Source organism: Polistes canadensis, unplaced genomic scaffold (genome assembly GCF_001313835.1).
Source record: "Polistes canadensis isolate GaletaPanama2010 unplaced genomic scaffold, ASM131383v1 scaffold_33, whole genome shotgun sequence".
Classification (NCBI taxonomy): domain Eukaryota; kingdom Metazoa; phylum Arthropoda; class Insecta; order Hymenoptera; family Vespidae; genus Polistes; species Polistes canadensis.
This window is the reverse complement of record NW_014569580.1, coordinates 405,730-428,848: the sequence shown is the minus strand read 5'-3', so window position 1 is coordinate 428,848 and position 23,119 is coordinate 405,730. Positions and strand designations below refer to the sequence as shown.

The window sequence follows — 23,119 nt, the reverse complement described above, 5'->3', positions numbered from 1 at the left end:
ATTTTCAATTGAGCACAAAGGCAATTACTTTTTTGGCCGCTTTACAATTTGAAAAGTTACTAGGAACTACGAGATACGATTTTACTAAACTTTACATTGCTATTGGATAATGTATAAAATATCCTGCTATTGGTTATTTTATGCCAAAATCGATCGACTTGATTTCTCCACTCATACCTGCACATGTACCTGTATTTTTTAATTAGACGTGTCCAAAAATTTTCAATATTTTAAATAAAAGTATCTTCCTTTTGTATAGAGGAAATAGAAAGAAAAAAAAATATTCTTTTGTCAATTAAATTATTCAAATATACGTAGAAATAGATTCATTCGTATGCACAGAATTGAATATTTAATCGATATAAAAATGACAAGGGGATTCACCTTATATAAACAATTGCTACTTTCACAATCAACAAAAATAATTGATTTACTATTAATAAATACGACAATTACGAAATACATTTATTTTATGTGTAAATGATGATAATTTTACACGATGAAACTTACTATAAAAGTAGAAAACCACAACCGGATTTAGGCCGGATTGGAAATTTATTGCGATTCATTTGGAATGCTGAGAAAAAGACAGTTTTCGACAGAACTGCAAAAGAATGGGGTAAAAATATAATCTATTTGTATTATTTCTTTTTTCTAAATAGAATATTTGTTTTATTACAATTATTTATGTAATTAACCAAAAAAAAACAAAAAGGTGATTCTATATGTATAAAACAGGCGAAGTAGTCATCTTTTACTTCTTCTTTTTTGGCGTCCTTGGTGCAATTTTCGCATTACATATGCATTTGAGTATTCTACACATAAAGGATATAAAAAAACCATTCTTTATATATAGTGGCTTGCTCAAAGTTAGAAATCTTTTTCAAGATCTTCGTTTATTGCCAACATCTCTGATTATTGAAAATCCAGGTTTATCGTCAATTTCATTCTTTGTTTTTTTCATTTATTGTTCCTTTATTCTATACCTTTTAACATTTTATTCAGGAATCGATTACAAACCAAACATTCCATTACCTCTTACTTCGCCGATCATTTGGATAAGCGAAAAAAACAAAAATGCTCGATCTAGACGATATGCTGAAGCTTTAACAGACTTTTTAAAAGGTTTATATGCGAGTGAAATTTGCTAAACATATATATATATATATACGAAAAATATTAATGTTAAACCATGTTATGCAGATTACAAAATGAATACCTCCCAACAAGAATTAAAATGCAATAAGGGTCAATTGAGAGTAGATAATAAATTAAAGCCTTGTTTTTTCAATATAAAGAGTTTGGGTACTTGCGGTAAACCTCCTTACGGATATACTACACCGATTCAACCTTGTGTTCTAATTAAATTCAATAAAGTAAATTCAATAATATTATATCGCGATTATATAGGCACGATATACTATTAATCTTTATTTATTGGATAGACATATACATAAAATAAATATTTATCGGTATTTAATGTCGCGCATTATAGAGACTTGATTGGATTCCACGTTATTATAATCAGTCTTCTGTGTTACCACATACTATGCCAAATTTGTTGAAGAATATCATTAAGAAATCGAAACAAGTATGATATATATTATCCATTAGATAAGATACAAATATAAATATTTGATTTCGACTATATCTTGATATCATTTCAATATCAGGTCTACATTTGGTTATCTTGCAATGGATTAGACAATATAGACAAGGAGCATATAGGAAAGATTGAATATATTCCTAATCCTGGCTTTCCCATTGAATATTTTCCATTTAAGGGACAAAAAGATTACGTATCTCCCATAGTTGCTCTACAATTTCCAAATCTGACACGTAATTTTATTTTTAATATCATTAATCAATTGTTATTAAAAAGATATTTCTAATATATTATGAAATATTTTGCAGCAAATAGATTGTTGACAGTTCAATGTGTCGTGTGGACTTCTAATCTAGTGCAATCCTCTAACTACTATTTGGATTTTCAAATAATCATTGGTAAGACATTATATTTAGAAAATCTATAAATTGCCAAGATTTAAACGTTGATATATATGTATAAAAATACACGCATATAGAAATATATATGTATAACCATTTTTATTGCAGAAAAATAATTGGAGGAACTGAAGACATTAAAGAAATATGTTCAAGTTATTAAAATATAACTAAATAATACATTTAGTTAATTTAGCATTTAGTAAAGTTAGCATTATATGACTTGGAAACTAGTAAGTAATATACATACGGAATTTAAAAAATAAAGTAGTTAAAAATAAAAATAAAATGATGATAAAAACAGAAAGAATAAGTATCTTCTTTAATGAACTTGTAAGCACCTTTAAATTTATTTGAATATTTGTTGCATAGGAAGGATCGAAAAAACAAGTTCTTATCTCGAATATGAAACATTCAACGCGCACAATCAATCACGGATATGTACCGTAATGAAATAGCATGAAGGTGTATTAGCGGGCGCAGCACCGATTGCAACACCAAATTCCCTACGCAATTAGAATATGTTTTATCGATTAGTAACAAAATTTCACTACTTCGATACGTCGCGTATGGAAGAGAATAAAGCTTCTATCTTAGATTTTAATGAATATAACGTAAGTCAACGTTGGAACGTCGATAATTGATAATAAAAAAGAAGCATTAAACGTTAGTTTCCGTTCTTATCTTGTTTCTTTAGGCACGATTGCAGCACCATCAGCGGATTTTCTTAGGTGATAGAAGCGAAGTGGGGGCGCGATGGAAGGTTCGCTGTAGTGATTACGTCGGCAGGAGTGTTGACGTTTATTTGAAGGATACGGAAGCTATGAATAGTCAAAAAGAAATAATTAGTGGAATAATAAGGAATAGATTTTAGTGACTTATTTGCATATTGGAATGCTTTAACAAAGGGTGCTTGGTGTGTCTATTTAATGACTATATGCTACTACTAAACTCGATGCGCGTGAGGGCTTTGGCTCTAACTGCAACGCGCCATATTGGTTTAAGACAATTGCTCGTGTTAGTGGGGGCCTGACTGATACAACTTCTCTATCAAATCAACGTAGAATTATTTATTTCACAATCATGGAGGAAACCAAAATAATTTACCATATTGACGACGAAGAGACACCTTATTTGGTCAAACTGACTATTTCGCCGGAGAGGGTGACTTTGGCAGATTTTAAAAATGTCCTCAACCGACCGAATTACAAGTATTTCTTCAAATCAATGGACGATGACTTCGGGTTGGTGTTCAATTGATATAAACATCTTTAATAGAATCTAATTCAAGCGTATATTTAAATACATTTTGTCGATTCCTCAACTCAAAAACGTTCTATTCGATATACTTGTATAATTTTTAGATAAATGTCAAGCCATTAGAAAGATACGCGCTTTATGTGTTATTTCAAGATCAAATTTTATGCACGCACATACATATATGCAATATGTGCGATACTTTTATTTAGTCTTTGTTTAATTACTTGTCTCTTCTTAAATGGATAATCTTTTTTAATTATTTACATATATCTTTTTTCTTATTTTAATAATATGCTCCAATAACACACTTTATTTCGATTAAAATATCATTATTTATATATTCCCTTGTGTGTGTGTTTATATGTGAACAATTTTTTCATTTTGTCTATCTTATTTTTGTACTATAGGGTTGTAAAAGAGGAGATTGTGGACGACGATGCACATCTTCCATGCTTCAATGGACGAGTAGTCTCATGGGTAAGAGATCTCTATTTGAATGATTATTTTAAAAACGTCTGTAATCTCTAAAGACACTATAAAAGACACACGCGGTAACACTCCTATACATGCGCGCACGCGCGCGCGCCTACATAAACTAAATATACCTTGGTAGATACGTCACATATGTTATAAACATTAGAGTGAATTATTTATTGACTTTTTGTGGAGCATCATTGAATACTAACATCAATCGTTTTCATCTATTTTATTTATTAAATATTTCCTAAATATATATATTTCAACTTGTTAAAATACGATCAACATATATTATATATTATAAAGATATATGTATTAATCTCTTTTGACAGAATATACATAGCATATATATATAAATAAATGTATATATTATTCAATTTTAAAACATTAATGCATTTTTTTAATAGTTGGTTTCTGCTGAAGGCAGTAATGTATCGGATGGTGTTTCACATTGCACTGATTCTGTAGCGCATAGTGAAGTGAAGCACGATCGCATTGATCATGTAACACCAGGGCATACAAATCGTGGTCCACCACCACTTTCGCACGATGATACCTTAACAGAAACTGAAAGTATTATAAGTAGCCGACAAGGTCATCATTTACATAAAAGTTCAAGACATCATACAGACAAATATGAAAAATATAACAAATACAATGGTTTGTGTCATATTTTTATAAATGTAGATTGAGAAGAATATATTCGATAAAAAATACACATTTAAATTGATTGTTTATTATTTGGGTATTTTCTATAGGATTGCGAATAAATGGTCATTCTAAGCATCGTTCCGGTCATGGCTATGAAACTGCCTCTATATTGAGCTCAGATCTAGAAACGACAACATTTTTAGAATCGGATGATGATGCGAGTAGTCGTATTACATCGACAACAGGTCGTCATACTAATATGAGTAGTGCAGTTGACAGAGCAACTTTAGGTTAATATGTAATATCTTTTACATTTTAATGGAATCTTTTATTTCGTTTTAGTTTTGTTTCAATTACTTTTATAAATTTGTCCATCTACATATATTTTCATATTAATCTTTTTTATATTAGATCGACGTAGACCTCAAAGAAGAAGAAGACACAGATTACCTCCTATGTCTCGAACTTCTTCATTTAGCAGTATCACAGATAGCACAATGTCTTTGAATATCATAACGGTCTCATTAAATATGGATACTGTAAATTTCCTTGGAATAAGTATTGTTGGTCAAAGTAATAAGGGTGGAGATGGAGGAATTTATGTTGGATCTATAATGAAAGGGTATGATACTTAACCAATTGAGCATTTTTTAATCAGATTATTCTCTTTTAAAAATTGTGTTTTCTTATTAAATACATAGGTATCATTGCTATGCATTATTATGGATTAATTGATATGTGTAAATGATGTTATAATTCTCTGTATTATTTATATGAGAACAGAGCCCTAATATTTTAAATATTAACAAGCACACGCACTTCATTGAGTATTCTTCCATAAAGCTAAATTTATTAATTTGTATAGGGGAGCTGTAGCCTTAGATGGCCGAATAGAACCCGGTGACATGATTCTTCAAGTTAATGACATTAATTTTGAGAACATGTCTAATGATGAGGCGGTAAGAGTTCTACGTGAAGTCGTCCAAAAACCAGGGTAAGAGAAAGCTTATTTATTTTCAATAAGATATGTACATTATATTTTATCAAAAAACAGGATGCTTTTTTTTTAAAGATAATAAAATATATCATTGATATAGTTTTATAATTATTATATACAAATTTATTTTTCATTTTGCTTCACAGACCAATCAAGTTAGTTGTTGCTAAATGTTGGGATCCAAATCCGAAAGGTTATTTTACCATACCAAGAACAGAGCCGGTGCGTCCTATAGATCCGGGTGCATGGGTGGCACATACAGCAGCTATACGAGGCGAAGGTTTCCCACCTCGTCCACCAAGTGCAACAACATTAACATCCACATCGAGTAGTCTTGCTAGTACTCTACCAGATACAGAACGTAAGTTTTCATATAAATAACGTTGTATATTTAAAATATGCAATTAAAAGTGAATTGAAAAGTATTAGCCCTTTGCTATCTGCACGTTTCTCTCTATAGTAATCTATCGTAATGGCATCCGATCGCAAAGGGTTAATATTAGGTAGTCAAGACAAGTGTTTACAATATTTATTATTATAATTTGTTTTTAATAGGACCACTAGAGGAACTTCACCTTACCATTAATACAGATATGCCAACAATAGTACGTGCTATGGCACGTCCAGATTCGGGTCTAGAAATTCGTGATCGCATGTGGCTTAAAATAACAATTCCGAACGCATTTATTGGGGCAGAGGTTGTTGATTGGCTTAGCACACACGTAGAAGGAATTATTGATCGTCGTGAAGCCAGAAAATACGCATCATTGATGCTAAAAGCTGGATTCATCAGACATACTGTGAATAAGATCACGTTTTCTGAACAATGTTATTACATATTTGGTGATTTGTGTTCTGCTATGAGCAGCATGAAATTGGACTGTGACACGGTTGGACCTTTACCACCTCCTAATGCTTGGGACATGCCTTACTCAGGGACATATGCACCTCATTCTGCGACTGGTTACAGTCCAATGCCATTTAATTTTACTAACGAACCAACTGTATATGGATATCATAGAGAAGAAAGTGTTCATAGTGGTTCAGGTAAGATCTATTATCAATTGAAATTTATTATTTATATAACAAAGTTTTATTTTACATACGATCTATAGAATATTAGCTATATGTTATGTATTATACATTTATATAATGGTGAAAATATTACCCTGCCGATTATACGGCCATTCATCGATTTATCAGGTGGTAGCAGTGCAGGTAGTGAACATATTTGTAAGGAACCTATCCACGACTTGAAGTCTTGTTCTTCAGCATCTGAATCGGAATTACATATCCCATCTGTGCCAAGTATGCCAAGTAAGAATTCTGGTAATGGGAATGGTTCGAATGGTAAAAGGTCTAATGGAAGCCATAGTCGGTCCAGTGGGTCCGAGCAATCGGTACAGACAGGAACTGGTTCAGGAACTCAACAAAATCAACAAGACTTATCTGGTAGTAGACAGTCATTTCGTATTGCGATGGGCAATCCTTGTGAATTTTTTGTCGATGTTATGTAGATGCTAGAATCGTGTAAATAGATAATTTATAAATCTGACTGAGAATATAGGATATGATAGAATGTTATGCGATATCATCTTATGTCATGAATTAATAATAAGTACAAGATTATGCATATATATACATATATATTTATATATGTATATATATCAATTTGACATTGTGTGGCTTGTACTTTGAATATTGATTTAAGATGTTTTTTACGATTTGTATTAATACATTATACACTTTAATTACTACATCTATCTATTAGTATAGTTATGATCAATATCATTCCTTGCATGATAGTATAGCATTCATTCATTTGAAAAATATAGCCTGCAATATTTTGGAAATTATTCACGTGTAATAATTCACATTTGCATTTCGTTTGCACACTATTCTGCAATAAATTTTTCATTTTAAACTTATTTAACATATTTTTATTTCAATGTTTGCATGTATTACATAAATGTAAATACTAATAATATCCTTTTACGTAATAACTTCTTGGAATAGTACGATATATTATATGTATCTTTGACGATTTTAAAATAATCTAAACAAATTTGAAGTCATGTCAACGATATCTCAGTCTTTCATTGGTTCTATTGTCTAAAATATTTTCTATAAATAATTTAATAGTACAACGAAGCTTCAAGATTAAGCTGAAAGTATAATATAAAATAATTTTCGCGCCGTCTCGCGAAAGGATATTTAAATTATTAATACTTTTTTTATTTTTAAGTTGAAATATTTAGAAATTTATATCAATTAATGTTGATATTAGTTTTAATTATATGAATAGATTAAATTTATTTTTTAAAGACAATAACAATACTGACATTGATAGTAACTATATTAACAAAAAAACGACAATAGTAACGATAATAACAGCAATGGTAGTAATAGTAATAGTAATAGTAATATGGTAAGAAAAAGGATAAGTGGCAAACAGATTTAGAATTAAGTAGATTTTTGACAGACGTCCTATTTACTGTCAAACTTTGTGTAGATTGGATGAAGATATAACAAGTATAATATATAGTTGTTAACCAGGGTGATTTACTAGTAGTTCATTTTTGTGTAGTAGACTAAAACTCGGTATAATTATAATGTAAACGTAACGTTTCGATTCGTACATCAAATGAGTGCCATTTTCTTGGACATTACTAATTTATAAAGATATTATGTAGTTTAAAGCCAATCTCTTGCTAAAAATTTTTTCAATAATTTACCCTCATGTTTATGTCCATATTTATTTCTTCATTTATCTATAACTGTCAAAATCCATTGAATATATATATATAAATGGCCTACTATTTTTCTATTAGTACATTAACATTAATCAAAATTGAAATATTTTTTAGTTACTTATTTATCACTGGACATACATTTCTTCTGTAGTAAATAGTCAGTGATATACGCTTTAATCTTTAAAGTAATTTTACTTTCAAAAGCATGATAGCACAAAATATAGAGCACAAGCATGATCACAAAAATAACACTATTGACAAAAATGTATGTCAAAATAAGTTGTTCATAGCATATAGTGCATGTGTACCTGTGTGTAATAAATGGTCTGTAATAATATTAATATTTCTCCATTCATTGCATTTTAGGACTGTCTACGACAATGGGCCAACTATTCCTTTAAAATCAACAATACACTATTCCATGTACTGAACGATTCACCAACTGTTGCCTTAGAGAATCTTTATATGATGAAAAATGTGTGAAGTCAGGCATATGCCGAATTTATAAAGGCACATTATGCAATAGTTGATGCATCGTTTGATTATTATTATTATTATTATTATTATTATTATTATGATTATTATTATTATTATGATTATGATTATGATTATTATTATTATTATTATTATTATTATTACGCGTGACACGCTTTTATTTTATTGCAAACACCTAAAATTATTTGAATGGAAAAAGCTGTTCACGTATTATGTATTATTTGGTATTACACCATGAAAGGTTCGATAACGTGTATATAAGGTTAAATCATTATTCTCATATTAAATGTGCCATCTTATTCATGTTAAAAGTGCAAGGAAACTAGAAAACTTGTACACATATTTTTCAGGTGTATGCACTTATTAATTCCATCTTGTAAGAGATATTTTTGATTACATTTTCTTTTTTCATTGTTATGTAAAATTTATTTATTATACACCTTGTGCATTTAAACAAAGAAACAACATGATTGAAAATATGATTTTGTGCATACTCCTAGAATTCAAATATTGTATATAAAATTGTGTTCACTTGAAAATTATATTACAGTATTGCTGATTCTTTTTCATGCACTGCATAGTATTTAGAATACATTTTCTCTTCAAATTTATGAATTCGTTCAATGTATATATATATCGGATATATATATATATATATATATGTTATTGCAAATTTTATGTATTTGTTGTTTCAATAATATGAAGAACAATTTTGTAAAATCAACTCTATGCAATTTTTCAAAAAGAACTTTATTATTATACTCGAATTTCGATTTAGTCAAAAAATAATTTCTAAATGAGAATATTTGACATAGTTTTCTCAAATATTATTTGAATTTAAATAATCTTTGATTCTAGATATTACAGCATGTTTCTCGGCATACTTTGAAAACCCGTTTATATATGTATTGTATATATGGTAGATATAGAGACAAAAAATTGCTTAACGAATAATAATCAATGACGTCAAACGTATATAAAAGTTTGTAGAAGATTTCATAAATGAATTATTAATATGGTAGTTAATAACGGTAAAACATTAATTAATTATCAACACATTGTAACTTATATGGAAAATTGCATAGTGAAATGAAATGTTTTAAATTAACAAATTATGCATCTTTATCTATATATATGTAACGTAAAAACTAATTACAAAAGTTCTTCGTCAATATTATCATATTATTATTATTATTATTATTATTAATCATTGTAAAATATAAAAATATTTGATGTTGCCGACAGGTTTGGTATATGTCTGAGCACCTCAAGAGTTTCTCTCTCTCTCTCATTCACTCATTTATAAATTAATTAAATCATTATATGAGAAATATTATTGAAATATCTTGTTATATTTTAAACGCACTGTATTTTATTTATACATTTTGTGGTTCGCAGACATATCATTGGTTTAACTTCTGTTTTTCACTTCTGCTGCTCTAAAAGGTCGCGACTGCTTTTTCTTTTGAAAATTGATAGCGACTCAATTTATTTTTTGATTGCTGTTGTATGCATATGGATGATTATTATGTCAAAGACATAATAGAGTCCTTTTTGTGCCTTGTGCTGCGCTGATGGTTTATGCAGGGTGACGTATGCACGAAGAATGTCGCACGCGGACAAGTAATTTGGACAACAATACCAGAGATAATATTTGTGAGTGTAGTTTTATTTTCATATTTACTTTGACATTCCATTAAAGAATATAGAATGATTACAATTAAAAGGTTTGGATATTTGTGTTAAAATAATCTCGGTACAGACCGTTATCTTGAAATCAAACGATTATTTTAAAATTTACAGAGAGGGTAGTATTCTTTCGACGAGAAAAAAAAACAAACGAACGAACGAGCAAACAAACAAAATTTCTTGCACCGTTGATGTTTAGCATTTGATATGTTTGCATTTGTATTATTATTATTATTATTATTATATACACTTTGATAGATTATATTTATGAATTATCATTGCACAAACATAATTGCAACAGAATGTGTGTGTATTTAAGTGTATAGCGCCCTTTTAGTGCAGTAGATATGGGACATTACATACTTTGGAACATGAAATATTTTTATTCTTTACAGATGAAGAAGACATTTTGGAGTACCAGTTTCTGCATAAGTGAAGATATTTGTTATATCGTAATACGTATACGCAATGACATTAATAGACGTAAACAGGAAGTTATGATATAATTCTACGTCGTTTTATTAAGTGGACGGAAGTAGCACACGCGAAACATATGTTTATATATTTAATAGGCCAATTTTGATAAAATGCTGTAGAAGGTAAAATGTCCAAGCTCATGTAATAACGGTTTATAATGTCTATACATAATAGAGTTAAGGTAATTGGAATCTCTATGTGACAAATGTGTCCTTTTTTGAAATGTTGTTACGGTTTGTGTTAATTCATACAAAGCATTTGCAATACTAGGGGTTGTATTATTTATGCAGTATTTTCTATATACATATACGCGCATATGCGTATATATATTTAGAGAATAAATATATATATTACAAATTACTGCAAATACGTGCAGATCGATAGAGCTTATTAATTTTTGTAAGTACATCCAGTATCGGCTCCTCTGTTTAATAACGCATTTGAAAAATCTCATAACTTTCATTAATCATTATTAATAATTATACTTTTGTAGCTTTCCATTATTAGAGTAATTTTTTTTCAAATTATTTCAAATGCTATGTCTCGTTAAATCTTAGTTATTTTCTTTTTCAATTTATAAACAAGGGGAGATTTTGGAAGTAAAATGATAAAAAAAAAACATTTGATAAATTCACGAATACAACTATGTATAAACTGTTTGCATATACGACAATATAATTAACGCCCATCGTAGAAAAAAAATTGTAATAAAACAGAAGTATCAAATTTATAGAATGTGAACGGACGATTTATACACCTATAAACGATATTTTTTCCAAGATGGAAAACATCTTGTAGCATTAAAATTAATTGTGATATTACAACAATTTCGAACTGATTTCAAAAGTGCAACAAAAAGAATTAGTTGCAATGAAATTAAAGAAAATATTTCGGACTAATCAATGTAGCCAGCCCTTACGTACATAAGCATACACACAGCAAACAGCAGACACACTTCATTCCGATTTTTAATGAGTCGTAAAAGTGATTTTTTAAGTGCGCATACTGAAAACTCGTGGAAAACTCACTTATATGTATACGCATATATAAACACATATAGATATACATATTATATTTATTTATAAAGGAATGTATATAAATTTTTTATTGTTTTTACCTAAAATTCTTTATGTGTATAACTTGCGTGGAAACAACTCGTGCGTTTTTCAACCGCTGTGAGTATTACGTAATAAAGTAATTAACATTAACAACGTGTATAGAATATATTTCATTAGTGACATGGAATGTTTTTTCATTATTCGTACAAAATTCTAAACATTAGTAGAGAAAAAAGTATAATATTAAAGAAGAGAAAATATAAATGAATGAGCGCATTCTTGAAGACATAAAATAAGAGATTTTGTTGCTTTTCTAATGAAATGTAAAAGAAAACTTTTGCCTATTTTTTTTTTCTATTTGTCTTTCACTTTTCTTTTAATTTAAGATTCATTTAGTTTCTAAGACAAACGCGTGCTACATCGAATTAATAAATATATTCCCCATTGAATAAAGGATAACTTATTGCAAAATATATTGATATATTGATAAAAGCAATCTATGATCTATTTTGAAAATATACTTTGGATAATTGTCTACTGCTACGTTACCAAACTGAACATTTGTTGATAGGATTCATAGGTGCACCAAGAGGACAATGGAAAACTTCCGCGAAAGCCTTCGAATTTGACAACGTACCAATCACACGAAATTTCCCAGGAGCATGGACAGCAGTTCTTAATTTATTTTTCGCAGCTTCTGGTCTCATTGAACCACACCAAACTTGAGCAAAATTCAAAAAGAACAATTGCTTTCCGGTCGCGCTGATACCAGGCAGAGTCTCATCCTTGTCGCCATTTATATACAACCATCTTTCATAAGCCTATATCATCATTTTAAAGTTCATTATTAATATGTATTAATATTTCTTATATTATCGATCATGTTTCAAAGAGAAAGAATATTATTTACCTTAAATGCTTGTTTGATACCACCATTATCGGCGATGTTCTCTCCTTGCGTATTCATGCCGTTTATTTGTGCGCCAACTTCGCTTACCGTATAGCGACTATATTGGTCTGAAATATAGCTGAACTTTTTTATCGATAATGAAGTATTTTCTAGATGGATTAAATATTAATGGGATACTAATGAATATTTTACCAATAAGACATTTTGCTCTTTCGTGAAAGCCATTGGTATCTTCATTCTTCCACCATCTGTGTAGATTACCATTCTTATCGAATAATCTCCCTTTGTCATCAAAACCATGAGTAATTTCGTGACCTATTACTACACCGATTCCTCCGTAATTCAAGCTTCTTGGAAAGTATCTGTGATAAAAGGGCGGCTGTAGTATGCCCGCTGGAAACACTGAGATGGGGGAGCAAGTAAATAAATGAGAAATACGCTAGATTGCATTGGCATTCTTCTATTGGATTCGTGACCGTATAAGCGACCATATACGGGATTACGTCGTATAACGCGTAACGACGAGGTTCTCCATACTTTTATAATTAAAATCTAATAAAAACTAAGATAATATCGAAAAGGGAACTGACTTATCTGATTTTTGAAGCGACTGTAATAGGCATTGACGACTGCGGGTGCGGTATTCCATAAAGTCTTATTAACTGAATTCCCAAGACGATCTTGTTCCACTCTTGTCAAGTGTTGTAAAATATTTAATGTATTTTCAAAGTATTTTTCTGGATGGATTACGACCTGAAAAGTATATCAAACCAAAGTAGATTAGGACACGTTATTAGTAGCATCTTCTACGGGATAATGTAATCGAAAACAAATGTAAACAACGTACATCTTTATACCGTTCATTTAATAAATATGGTTGCAAGATAAAATCGGGATAACCAATTCTTAAAAGCATAGCATTAACTTTTTCGCGAGCCAATTGTTTCGTCTCTTTATCGATCCACGAAGTTTGGTTCAACAATTCCCTAAACGATTCTTGTATCTCTCGTGTCATGGATAATGTCTACAAAAAGTAATATTTTTATATTTTATTTTGTATAAATAAGCTTTCTTCACATGGTCGAATAACTTACGTCATTCTTACTCTTTTCATCAAAATACTTTCGAACGAACATTGAACCAACGGCTATACCCATATTGGCATTGACCTGTGATACACAATTCTTCCATCTAGGAGGAGCTTGTTCTATTCCAAAGAGAATATAATAAAAATTTTGTTTAGCTTCCTGAAATCGATCGTCTAAATTGTTTACTCTGTGTCGTACGAATCTCCATAAAATATAATTCCCTATAGTTCTAAGAAAATAAAAAGATAGACAATAAGTTAAGTTAGAATCTCATATTTCGTTAATGTGTATCCGCTAGTAAGAACGAATAGCAGTTTTTCATTTCAATATTTTACCTGGGTTCGGTTTCTGAGAGTAAATAGACCAAATCTTGAATGTATTGTAGAGCAAATACAACAACCGATTCAGAAATATTCACGGACCGTGCTAAAACGATCGAAAGATATTTGTGCCAATCGATTTGAGGCACTATCGATATCAAATCAGCAATGGTCATTTTTTGATAAAGCTCAGAAACGTTTCGCCTTTCATCCGGCGAAGATGTAATCTATGAAAAAATATATTCATAATAATGAATTATATATATTAATGTAAATGTAGGAACATTTGATAGGCATATGCATATATCATTTAGACAACGTGAATTATTTTTAATAATATTATTATACCTTTGCGAGCTTTGTTTCGAATTCTATCAATTGATTTGCATGAACGGTAGCATTTTGCAAAGAAGCACCAAGAAGGGTTACAATTTTAATGAAATAATTTTTATAGGCATTTAGATAAATCATATTCGACGGTTGAAGAAAATAATCTCTTGTAGGAAGACCAAGAGACGTTTGATCAAACTACGAGAAAAATCGAAGAAAACGTTAATGTCAAGTAATTACATAATTATCTATTTATACTCGTATTTAAATAATCAGCAAAGTTTAAGGGCTCTTACATCATCCGATTCTTACCTGTATAACATATTGGTCACTGTTCTTAATATCTGGACCAACCCATTCAGAAATAAGAATATTATTATTGTACAGACGCAGCTGTGCGACCAAAAGCAACCAGTCGAATTTATCGGCATCCCAATCAGGTTTCAAGATAGGCCAGCCACCAAGTTCCTCTAAAAGTTGCAGCACCGGCTGTTCCATACGCTGCTCCAAGATCTCTAGGCACATTTGATAAATGCATTTAATCGTTTAAACACGGGAAATGAATACTTTGTGTAGGTCTATTTGAACTGACCGTAATTCATACAACTCTGAAAATGAAACTTTGCTTTGATCGTTGCGTCGTCGGTATTTAATTGAACGTTAGGTGGAACTTCATCTTCGAGCAATTCTTTCAAAACAATATCCAATGATTCTCTCAACATCTCGAAGGTATCGTAGGCCGCCTTGTCCTTTGGAATAGGATTACGCTTTTCCCAGTTTCCACAAGCGTACTGATAAAAATCGTGACACGGATTGGCAGTTTTATCCATGTATTCTAACATTATTCTTGCTAAAATAGATAAGCGTCAGTTGTTAATATTAATTATAAAATGATATAAAACGCAATATGCAAAAAAATGCAATATGTTGCATACCTTGGGCCTCTCTGATACTTTTCGCGTTGCCTTCGTCTTTCCAAAAAGCATGGAAATCGGTTGAATCGTCTTTATCGCGACGATCGTAATTATCAGGCCATCTTCTGTAAGCGTTGCCAATGGAAATGGAATAAGTGCTAATCTGCTCGGTATGATCGATCATTCGGTCTTGCGATCGTTCATCCCTCTCATCCTTAATGTTCCGATAATTTTGATTCGATGATTTGAAATCTAATTGTTCTCTTTCTTCCACGGCTGTCTTTTCCTCTCTTCATGTGGAACGAATAACGTAGAACGCAGAACGCAGAATGCGATTAGAAAGACTGCTACGTAAACGTAGGATGAAAATGAGAAAAGGATGTACCAACTTCGAGTAATCTTCATAATCCTGTATATCGCTGTATGCATAGGGCTCGTCAAATTCTAATTCTGGATTATAATCAAGTAGAAAATAATCCATTTCGTCGTTCGACGTACCTGCGATGTACTTTTTCTGAGTGACCCCACCACTAGCTATCTGCATTAAAATCAATCTCAAACTTCGCTACAATATGATTATGCTAACTTTTCCTAATATAATTATTTCTTACTTACAACTATTTGTTTGTTCTCATTAGGTAGGATTCTCTCGCGTATTTCATCGATCGATTTGATAGCACTGTAATCATTACTCTTTTTCAACGTTGTTTCCTACAAAAAAAAAAAGATAAATTAATATAAATAATATAAATAAATACATGAATAAATATATATACCAAATGCGATTTGATCTAATGAATCGAATTTCTTTATAAAATATATTTCACAATAATAGTAATAATTACAAAATATAATATATATATCAATATATGCATTACCGCATCTGTATGCCTCTTGCGTCGTTTCGAGGATTGTATTAAAAAATGAACGTTTGGCGGTACGTAACTTGTTTGAATTTCAGAGATACGAATTTCATCTTCATCTTCATTCCCATCAAGAGATTGCTGTACTTCTTTGCTCGCGGATGATAGCTCCAAGGCATTATGATTTTCAACGAAATGATTTTTCGGCTGTTCTTGAGAATTGCGAATCGGACTAAATGTACGGCGATGAGCTAATTTATCGGTAATTTGTGATCGCGATAAAGCTATGAAAATTATAATGATCGGTAATAACACCGCAGGAATTAATAACATTAATCTAACGCGAAATCGCCAAGTATCATCGCCTTCTGTGCACCATCTGATGTATTGAGGGAATGATTGGGAGAGGGAAGAAAAAAAAGAAGAAAAATTAATAAAGAACAAAAAAATCGAGAGTTAACTTCATAAACTGCGCACTTTAGTCTACCGGTTTCCTCGTTAATAGCAAGTCGACAAGTTGGGCAAGGGCCGCCATCGCTGAAGAAATCTTCGTCGTTGTATCGGCTCGTATTGTTTGCCCTCATTTTACTTCTAAAAGAAAAATTCATAAATTTTAATGATTTATTATAAGCTTGACGAGGTTTGCAAAAATATCTTGTAAAAAATATGTAAACTATTTTTTATTTAGATAATATTGCAAATCATGGATAAACAAATAAGTATAAGAGTTGTAGTAATGGTTCATTGAAAATGATAATGTTCGTGCGTGCGTTAATCTTTTTACAATTAATAAATATTTCATTAAATAATTATTTGTGATAATTAGCGAAATGGTCGACCGACCATTTGACCTTACAACTTTTGCTCCCACTCATCTGATAAGACGCAATTTTAATAATCGGATGAAATTATACTTTTTAACGTATTTTCAATCCACCCATGCACAATTTTACTACACAATCACGCAGAATCAACATTAATTATATTTTCAAATTTGATTTGATACTTATGTTGTATCATTTTAATAATAATATTAATAGTAGAATAATAAATATTATATGTAACATTATTTCGCTATATACCTATATATATATATAATCGTAATATTCTTTTAATAATTATTTGAAAAATCGCTAAAATTTCTTTCCAATCTAAAATATATTTTATTAATTTAAATACTCACCACTACGCAAGATAATGTCGAAGTAAAAAAATGCATCAACTTCATTGCTGTCACTTAACACATTGATAAGAATAAGAGCGAATATCGCTTGAACAAGTACAAAGAAGACGACTTTGAATGATCTTGCAGACCAAAAAAAACACCAAATTCTAAATGAGATACCTTCGATAGAGTAAACGATATCAAGGACAAGCATCAAGAGATCTGTTAGTAAAAGTAAATTTGTTCTGACACTTGATGCGTCTATAGTCCATGAGTAACGATGAACAACGACGTTCGGAAGACCGTGATTACTATTGTATATACGCACGCACACTCTAACGAGTCTTTTAACATGGCCCTTACGTCGAGTTATTCTTGTCAATCGACCCTAATAACTAATGGTTATCGTCTAATGACGCAATACGACGTGTTTCACATTCTATATGTACAAAACTCCTTCGAACATATTATTACCTGTTTCCCTTTCGATTACTATGATTTACAATTATTATAAATATTTATCGTAACGATCAAATTTTTTAAATTACTTATTTAAAAAGTACATTTATTTTTAAATTACTGATCCGACCATGAACATTTATTCGAAAAAAGTCAATGTTTCCTCTTTTCGTTTGCTCGATGCAATAATATTCCACTTGGATTTTCTTAGAACTTGATTTTGATATCTATGATCAAAACTTATGCAAAAGTACGGTAGTAGTAGCAATAACGGTATAACATCACATACATAATTACTATAAATATTTATTACAATTTGTTTATATATTTTTTGGATAAAAATATACTCGTAATTTAGAAAAAATATATTTTGTTCAATTTAGTTCTTTTTTTTCTTATTTTTCTTTTTTAAAACATTTGGACTTTTTCTTTTTTCTATTGTATTTCCTACGTTTACTTCCACGTTAGAAATGGGTTGTTGTTCAACTAATTCCTGTGTTATTGGAGGAACGCTGAAACCTGGAATCTGTAATTACATATGAAAAATGTATACAAAAAATATTTAAAAAATAAATGGAATTAAATGACTGTCTGTAGATATACTTTAAATCGTTTTTTCTGTGATATTTACCTCTGGCTTAACAAGTTTGAAAATCAATTTTTCATGTTGGACGTTAGATCTATCTAAACTTAACTGCACTACAATAGGATCAAATGTTCGAAATGTTATATTTTCGTACGACTGAGAATGATCCTCTCGGTTATATGTAAAATTAACAGATGATTCAGTTGTTTTTAAATACAGTGTCCCTTCTAAACCATATTTTGGAATTAGTATTTGTAGTGCATTTTTTCGTACGAAAAGAATATATCCTTCTTCATCCTTGACTTTTTCTCGGAAAAACAACTAAACGGTAGAAATAATTAGTATATGCATATATATGTTTTTATGCTAATAATATATACATACATGTATATTTAATGCAACCGATGCTCGACCAGCGTACTGCGCCATCCTATTTCGATAATTTAAATTAGAACATAATTTATGATTTTCTTGCTTATCCAATAATTCTGGATAAGTAACATCTGCTCCAATACATACTGCCAAGAGACGATGTACGATAATATCCGCATATCTACAAATAAATAGAATCAAATGTAATGATGTTATAGATTTAGAGAATTAAATTAAACTTTACGATATATATACATATCTAAAGATGAAAAATGGATAATTAACATAGTACCTACCTGCGAATAGGTGATGTAAAGTGCGTATATATTGGAGAAGCTAATCCATAATGAAAGAATTCATTTTGTTGGTGCATTCCACTGATGAAATATACTGCTTGTAACATACATCTTGTTGCCAAAATTCTCAACATAGTATTAAAATAAGGATTATCTTCTTTTTGCGCTTTATCTAACGATTCAGCTAATTCTTTTCCACTGTTTGTATTTATTACAAAACCCTATTATAATACATATAGAAAACACGTATGAAAAAATATATATGTAAGTTTATATCTAATTAATTTCTTACCTGATTTTTTCCAGCTTTAATCAATGGTTCAAAATTTTTTTGCGATGGTTCAGGATGCCTTCTAAGCATCGCACATTCTGGAAATTCCGAAAAAATTTTGTGTGCAACTGAAATATTTGCGAGTAACATGAATTCTTCGATCATAAAGTTTGTATCCCTTAATTTTTTTACTTGCACGTCAATCGGTTCGTGAGTTTCGTTATCTTCTCGTAAATAGATCTCTGGTGATGCCAAAGTCAAAGCCCTGAAAATTAAAATCTATCATTTCAAGCACGTTTAAGAGGGAGAGAAAGAGAAAAGGAAACGATGCAAATAGTCTCTCTTACCCTTTCTCCATTCGTTTTTTCTTCAATTTTTTTGCAAAATTATTTAAATTTCTTAATGATTTGGCAATTACATCGTTCTGATTGACGTCGTCGATTTTAATTTGAGCTTCTTCATAAGTCATGGCACGACGTGATTTTATTACTGATTTACAAAATGTGGTACTTATGATATTTGCTTCAGAGTCGATTTCCCATATACAAGAAAATGTTAATCTATCTTCGTTTTCTCTTAGAGAGCATAAATTATTGCTTAGTAGTTCTGTATAAATATAAATATAAATAAATATATTTAAATAAGAATATCAACAATCTAAGAATAATAATACACTTGTATTAAAAGATTATATATTATAAAGCAAGTATATTATATCCCGTACCTGGTATCATAGAAATCCTTTTGTCAACTAGATAGACTGTAGTACCTCTTAAGGCAGCTTCCTTATCCAAAGCTGTTCCAACTTTAATAAAATGAGTTACATCTGCAATGTGCACGCCAACTTCGTAATTACCATTTGGTAATAATCTACAGTGTAAAGCATCATCAATATCAGTACACCCTGGTGGATCTACGGAACAAATGTCCAAATGCCTCAAATCTTCTCTTGTCGCGATAACCTAAATATTATGAAAAGTTGTTAGAAAATAATTCATTGGAAAACATTATTGCTCTAAGACTAATCATATTTACGTCTTCCGGAATAGACCATGGCATTTTTGGAAGAAAGCTAAGTACTGCATCGGAAAATCGGCTATGTGGAACATCGTGCTCTAAAAGCAATACTTCATTTTCAGTTTCTTTATCTCCAATGTTACCTAAAGCTCGTACAAAATGTCCCAATGGGTATCTCGAATTTCTTGGCCACGAATCTATGGCTACTATAATCCTTTGTTTGCTTAATAATTCCGATTGCCTAGTTTCTATTCTAACTTTAGGAATTTTTCTCTCAGCAGGTACAAAAAGATGTTTTACATTCTAAATAATATATAACAAGAGATATATATATATAAACATAGAACGCGTAGAATTAAAATTATAATTATGAAACAATTTATCGATATACAGATTATATTAGCAGACATATATTATTATATGTACATGTGTCTATATATAGACATATATTTACCCCTTGAATAATACTTGGTTTTAAGATACCACAATATTGTCTCCATTTTCTTCTAATGATACCCACTATTTTCCCTGTTGGAGTTCTTTCGGTATCTTTAACGTTAAACGAATTATTTAATTCTTTTTCATCGTCTAATATGTCTGGTATATCTGTATCGTCTTCATCTTGTAATACGATGTCACTGGGAATTGACCATTGATCTTCTGGAAAAAGTTCAACCGCAACGATGTCACCATCGATGGCCCTATTAAGCCCCATTCTACCTTGCACCAGTATCTAATATAATCCAAAAACATAACGAACGAATAAGTTGTCTATAGCATATCTAAAATGTCGCAAACAAAATTTTTTTTACCGATTTTTCTATTCCATCTACATTCACATTTCCTTCGAGAAAATTTTCTCTCGATGCGGAAAATGTTCCTTGGAAATATTTTCCATTCTTAATACCATTATGTAATTCAGAAGGTGGCAAATGGCATGGAAAAAATTCCCGTCCTTCTGTTTCCAGTTGAAAATTTCTTTTAGATAATTTGTCTAGCAAGAAATTTGACTTTTCCAATGATTGAACGTATTCTTCCACTGCACAAATTATATGTTATTATCTTTTAATATTTTATACATGTACGACAATCTATTTTCATTCGTTTAAATAAAATAATATATCTTACTAGAAAAGACAGGAATGTTTTCTTGCGCAGCTTTCATTTTATTGTCTGCATCGTCTGTTAATAAAACAACGACAACTTTTTCTCCGTCAACATTTAAATGTTTATTGTACCATTTTGTTGCAACGCGTATAGCTCTATCGTTGCGATCATTTATATTTTCCCCTGGTACTCTTTCCACGTAAGTTTCTCTTCGTAAATAAAACAAAATGAATGAATTATAACATAAAGAGTAAATAATTGTTACATTTAATATAAATGACTTACTTGTGATGTTCATTGACAAAAATATAAAACCTTCTTTTAACATCGGCGATGATTTCTTTTAACCTTTTATAAACGATAGGACTTTTGTGTCGTACTTCTTTCAACACAGTTTGTAAAATAATAACGTTGTAAAAAACATCTTCTGACAATATATCAATCTAAAAAGATGTACAAATATGATATCAAACCATTGAAATGCTTACTATAAAAATGCTAATAAAAAAAAAAGACAAAATACATTAAACAGATTACGGATAGCTTACTTGATCTAAAATAATATTAGTATCCAATAAAAGATAGTACGGTGATGAAAAAAATGTGCTTTTTGCACTGGTATCTTTAATATCTAGTATGCATTCTCGATCTTTTTGTTTACAACGATTTGCAAAATCGTTAGAACTTTCTTTGCAAATTTTGGAACCACACCAAAGATCATCCCGCAAGTAGTGTTCCCTAACAGTCTAAATAATACAAAGAAACAAATTCACAATGTTATGTAGAAAAGCATAATTATAGTGGTAATATTTATTTACATAAATTCGTTATACCTTATAAATATTTCCGCCTTTAGTCTTTCTAAAATATACTTTCGTTGTTAACATTGTTTTAATAATATTAGATACTTCATTAATACATAATTAATTGTATTTCAAAGGAAAATACAATCTTCTGTTTAGGTTACTGAAGTAGATATATACACGTGCACGAAGCTGTATACAAGGAGAACGAATGAGTGTTATAAAAACGAAGCTATATTTAGGTTTTGTGTTTATAAATGTGTCTACTAGGTATATGCAGTATGAAAGGATGATTTCTATTGCCACTAGAGAGCGCGTTGATTCGATGGGTCAGATTTTTCAAATTATTAGTTGTACCATGGTTGTATCACACACACAGAAAAAAACAACACACAAACAGAAAAAAACAACACACACACGTACTAAAATCTGAACTGCCGAACACCACCGCCGCCCTCGTGGAGAATTATCGTATCCGATATTTCCTCATTTTCAACGACACAAATTCGACGTATCGCATTTATTCTTCTTGTATATAGGCTTCATGACACATGAAAAGATCAAGACCGCATTTGAACTATTTAGAGTTAAATTGTCTAATTAAAAGTTCTTAATTTGTAAAAAAAAAACTGTTCACGCATGCACATCAAAAGAATATGTGGCGAGCTGAGACTGGTTGGTACTGCCTAAGCACACCGACATTAATTTATTACCAACAATTAAATCAGACAATATAAATTCCATAAAATGAAAACGT

General features: G+C 30.4%; 4 protein-coding genes across 14 annotated transcripts; 2 read left to right on the top strand and 2 right to left on the bottom strand.

The window, feature by feature from the left end:
- Positions 1-173: 173 nt before the first annotated feature.
- On the top strand, positions 174-12,014 carry LOC106784269 (segment polarity protein dishevelled homolog DVL-3). 5 transcript variants are annotated; one of them, XR_001381402.1, is made up of 13 exons: positions 174-619; positions 1,915-2,004; positions 2,116-3,248; positions 3,672-3,741; positions 4,149-4,401; positions 4,500-4,682; positions 4,804-5,014; positions 5,258-5,386; positions 5,536-5,750; positions 5,945-6,436; positions 6,593-6,841; positions 10,225-10,293; positions 10,722-12,014. XR_001381402.1 is itself a non-coding variant. In XM_014743616.1 (12 exons), the coding sequence occupies exons 3-12, from the start codon at positions 3,088-3,090 to the stop codon at positions 10,760-10,762; spliced, it is 2,004 nt and encodes a 667-aa protein (XP_014599102.1). In that variant the 5' UTR covers positions 174-619; positions 1,915-2,004; positions 2,116-3,087; the 3' UTR covers positions 10,763-12,014. The 5 variants fall into 5 exon arrangements, 4 of the variants coding, with proteins under 4 accessions (XP_014599102.1, XP_014599104.1, XP_014599103.1 ...); XM_014743616.1 differs by lacking the exon at positions 10,225-10,293; XM_014743618.1 differs by having other exon boundaries at positions 10,225-12,014.
- On the top strand, positions 481-2,033 carry LOC106784255 (sodium/potassium-transporting ATPase subunit beta-1-like). The gene is made up of 6 exons (XM_014743591.1): positions 481-619; positions 1,006-1,125; positions 1,204-1,376; positions 1,496-1,591; positions 1,674-1,839; positions 1,915-2,033. The coding sequence occupies exons 1-6, from the start codon at positions 481-483 to the stop codon at positions 2,031-2,033; spliced, it is 813 nt and encodes a 270-aa protein (XP_014599077.1).
- LOC106784264 (endothelin-converting enzyme 1-like) lies at positions 11,864-17,742 on the bottom strand. Of its 7 annotated transcripts, XM_014743603.1 has the most exons (16): positions 17,470-17,734; positions 16,764-16,877; positions 16,302-16,665; positions 16,039-16,134; positions 15,813-15,961; positions 15,445-15,713; positions 15,102-15,359; positions 14,822-15,024; positions 14,528-14,707; positions 14,195-14,406; positions 13,866-14,088; positions 13,619-13,795; positions 13,362-13,524; positions 12,964-13,173; positions 12,772-12,878; positions 11,864-12,682 (listed from the first exon to the last, which is right to left on the bottom strand). In XM_014743603.1, exons 2-16 carry the CDS (start codon positions 16,868-16,870, stop codon positions 12,407-12,409), a joined length of 2,994 nt encoding a protein of 997 aa, XP_014599089.1. In that variant the 5' UTR covers positions 16,871-16,877; positions 17,470-17,734; the 3' UTR covers positions 11,864-12,406. The 7 variants fall into 7 exon arrangements, 4 of the variants coding, with proteins under 4 accessions (XP_014599089.1, XP_014599090.1, XP_014599092.1 ...); XM_014743604.1 differs by lacking the exon at positions 17,470-17,734 and having other exon boundaries at positions 16,774-16,865; XR_001381401.1 differs by lacking the exon at positions 11,864-12,682 and having other exon boundaries at positions 12,772-12,894; positions 12,964-13,133; positions 17,470-17,742.
- Positions 17,743-18,022: 280 nt separating this feature from the next.
- LOC106784267 (exosome complex exonuclease RRP44) lies at positions 18,023-22,685 on the bottom strand. The gene is made up of 14 exons (XM_014743611.1): positions 22,393-22,685; positions 22,108-22,305; positions 21,845-22,002; positions 21,581-21,768; positions 21,265-21,491; positions 20,907-21,185; positions 20,471-20,755; positions 20,160-20,397; positions 19,783-20,041; positions 19,457-19,700; positions 19,165-19,385; positions 18,881-19,049; positions 18,542-18,817; positions 18,023-18,436 (listed from the first exon to the last, which is right to left on the bottom strand). Exons 1-14 carry the CDS (start codon positions 22,444-22,446, stop codon positions 18,290-18,292), a joined length of 2,943 nt encoding a protein of 980 aa, XP_014599097.1. The 5' UTR covers positions 22,447-22,685; the 3' UTR covers positions 18,023-18,289.
- Positions 22,686-23,119: the final 434 nt, after the last annotated feature.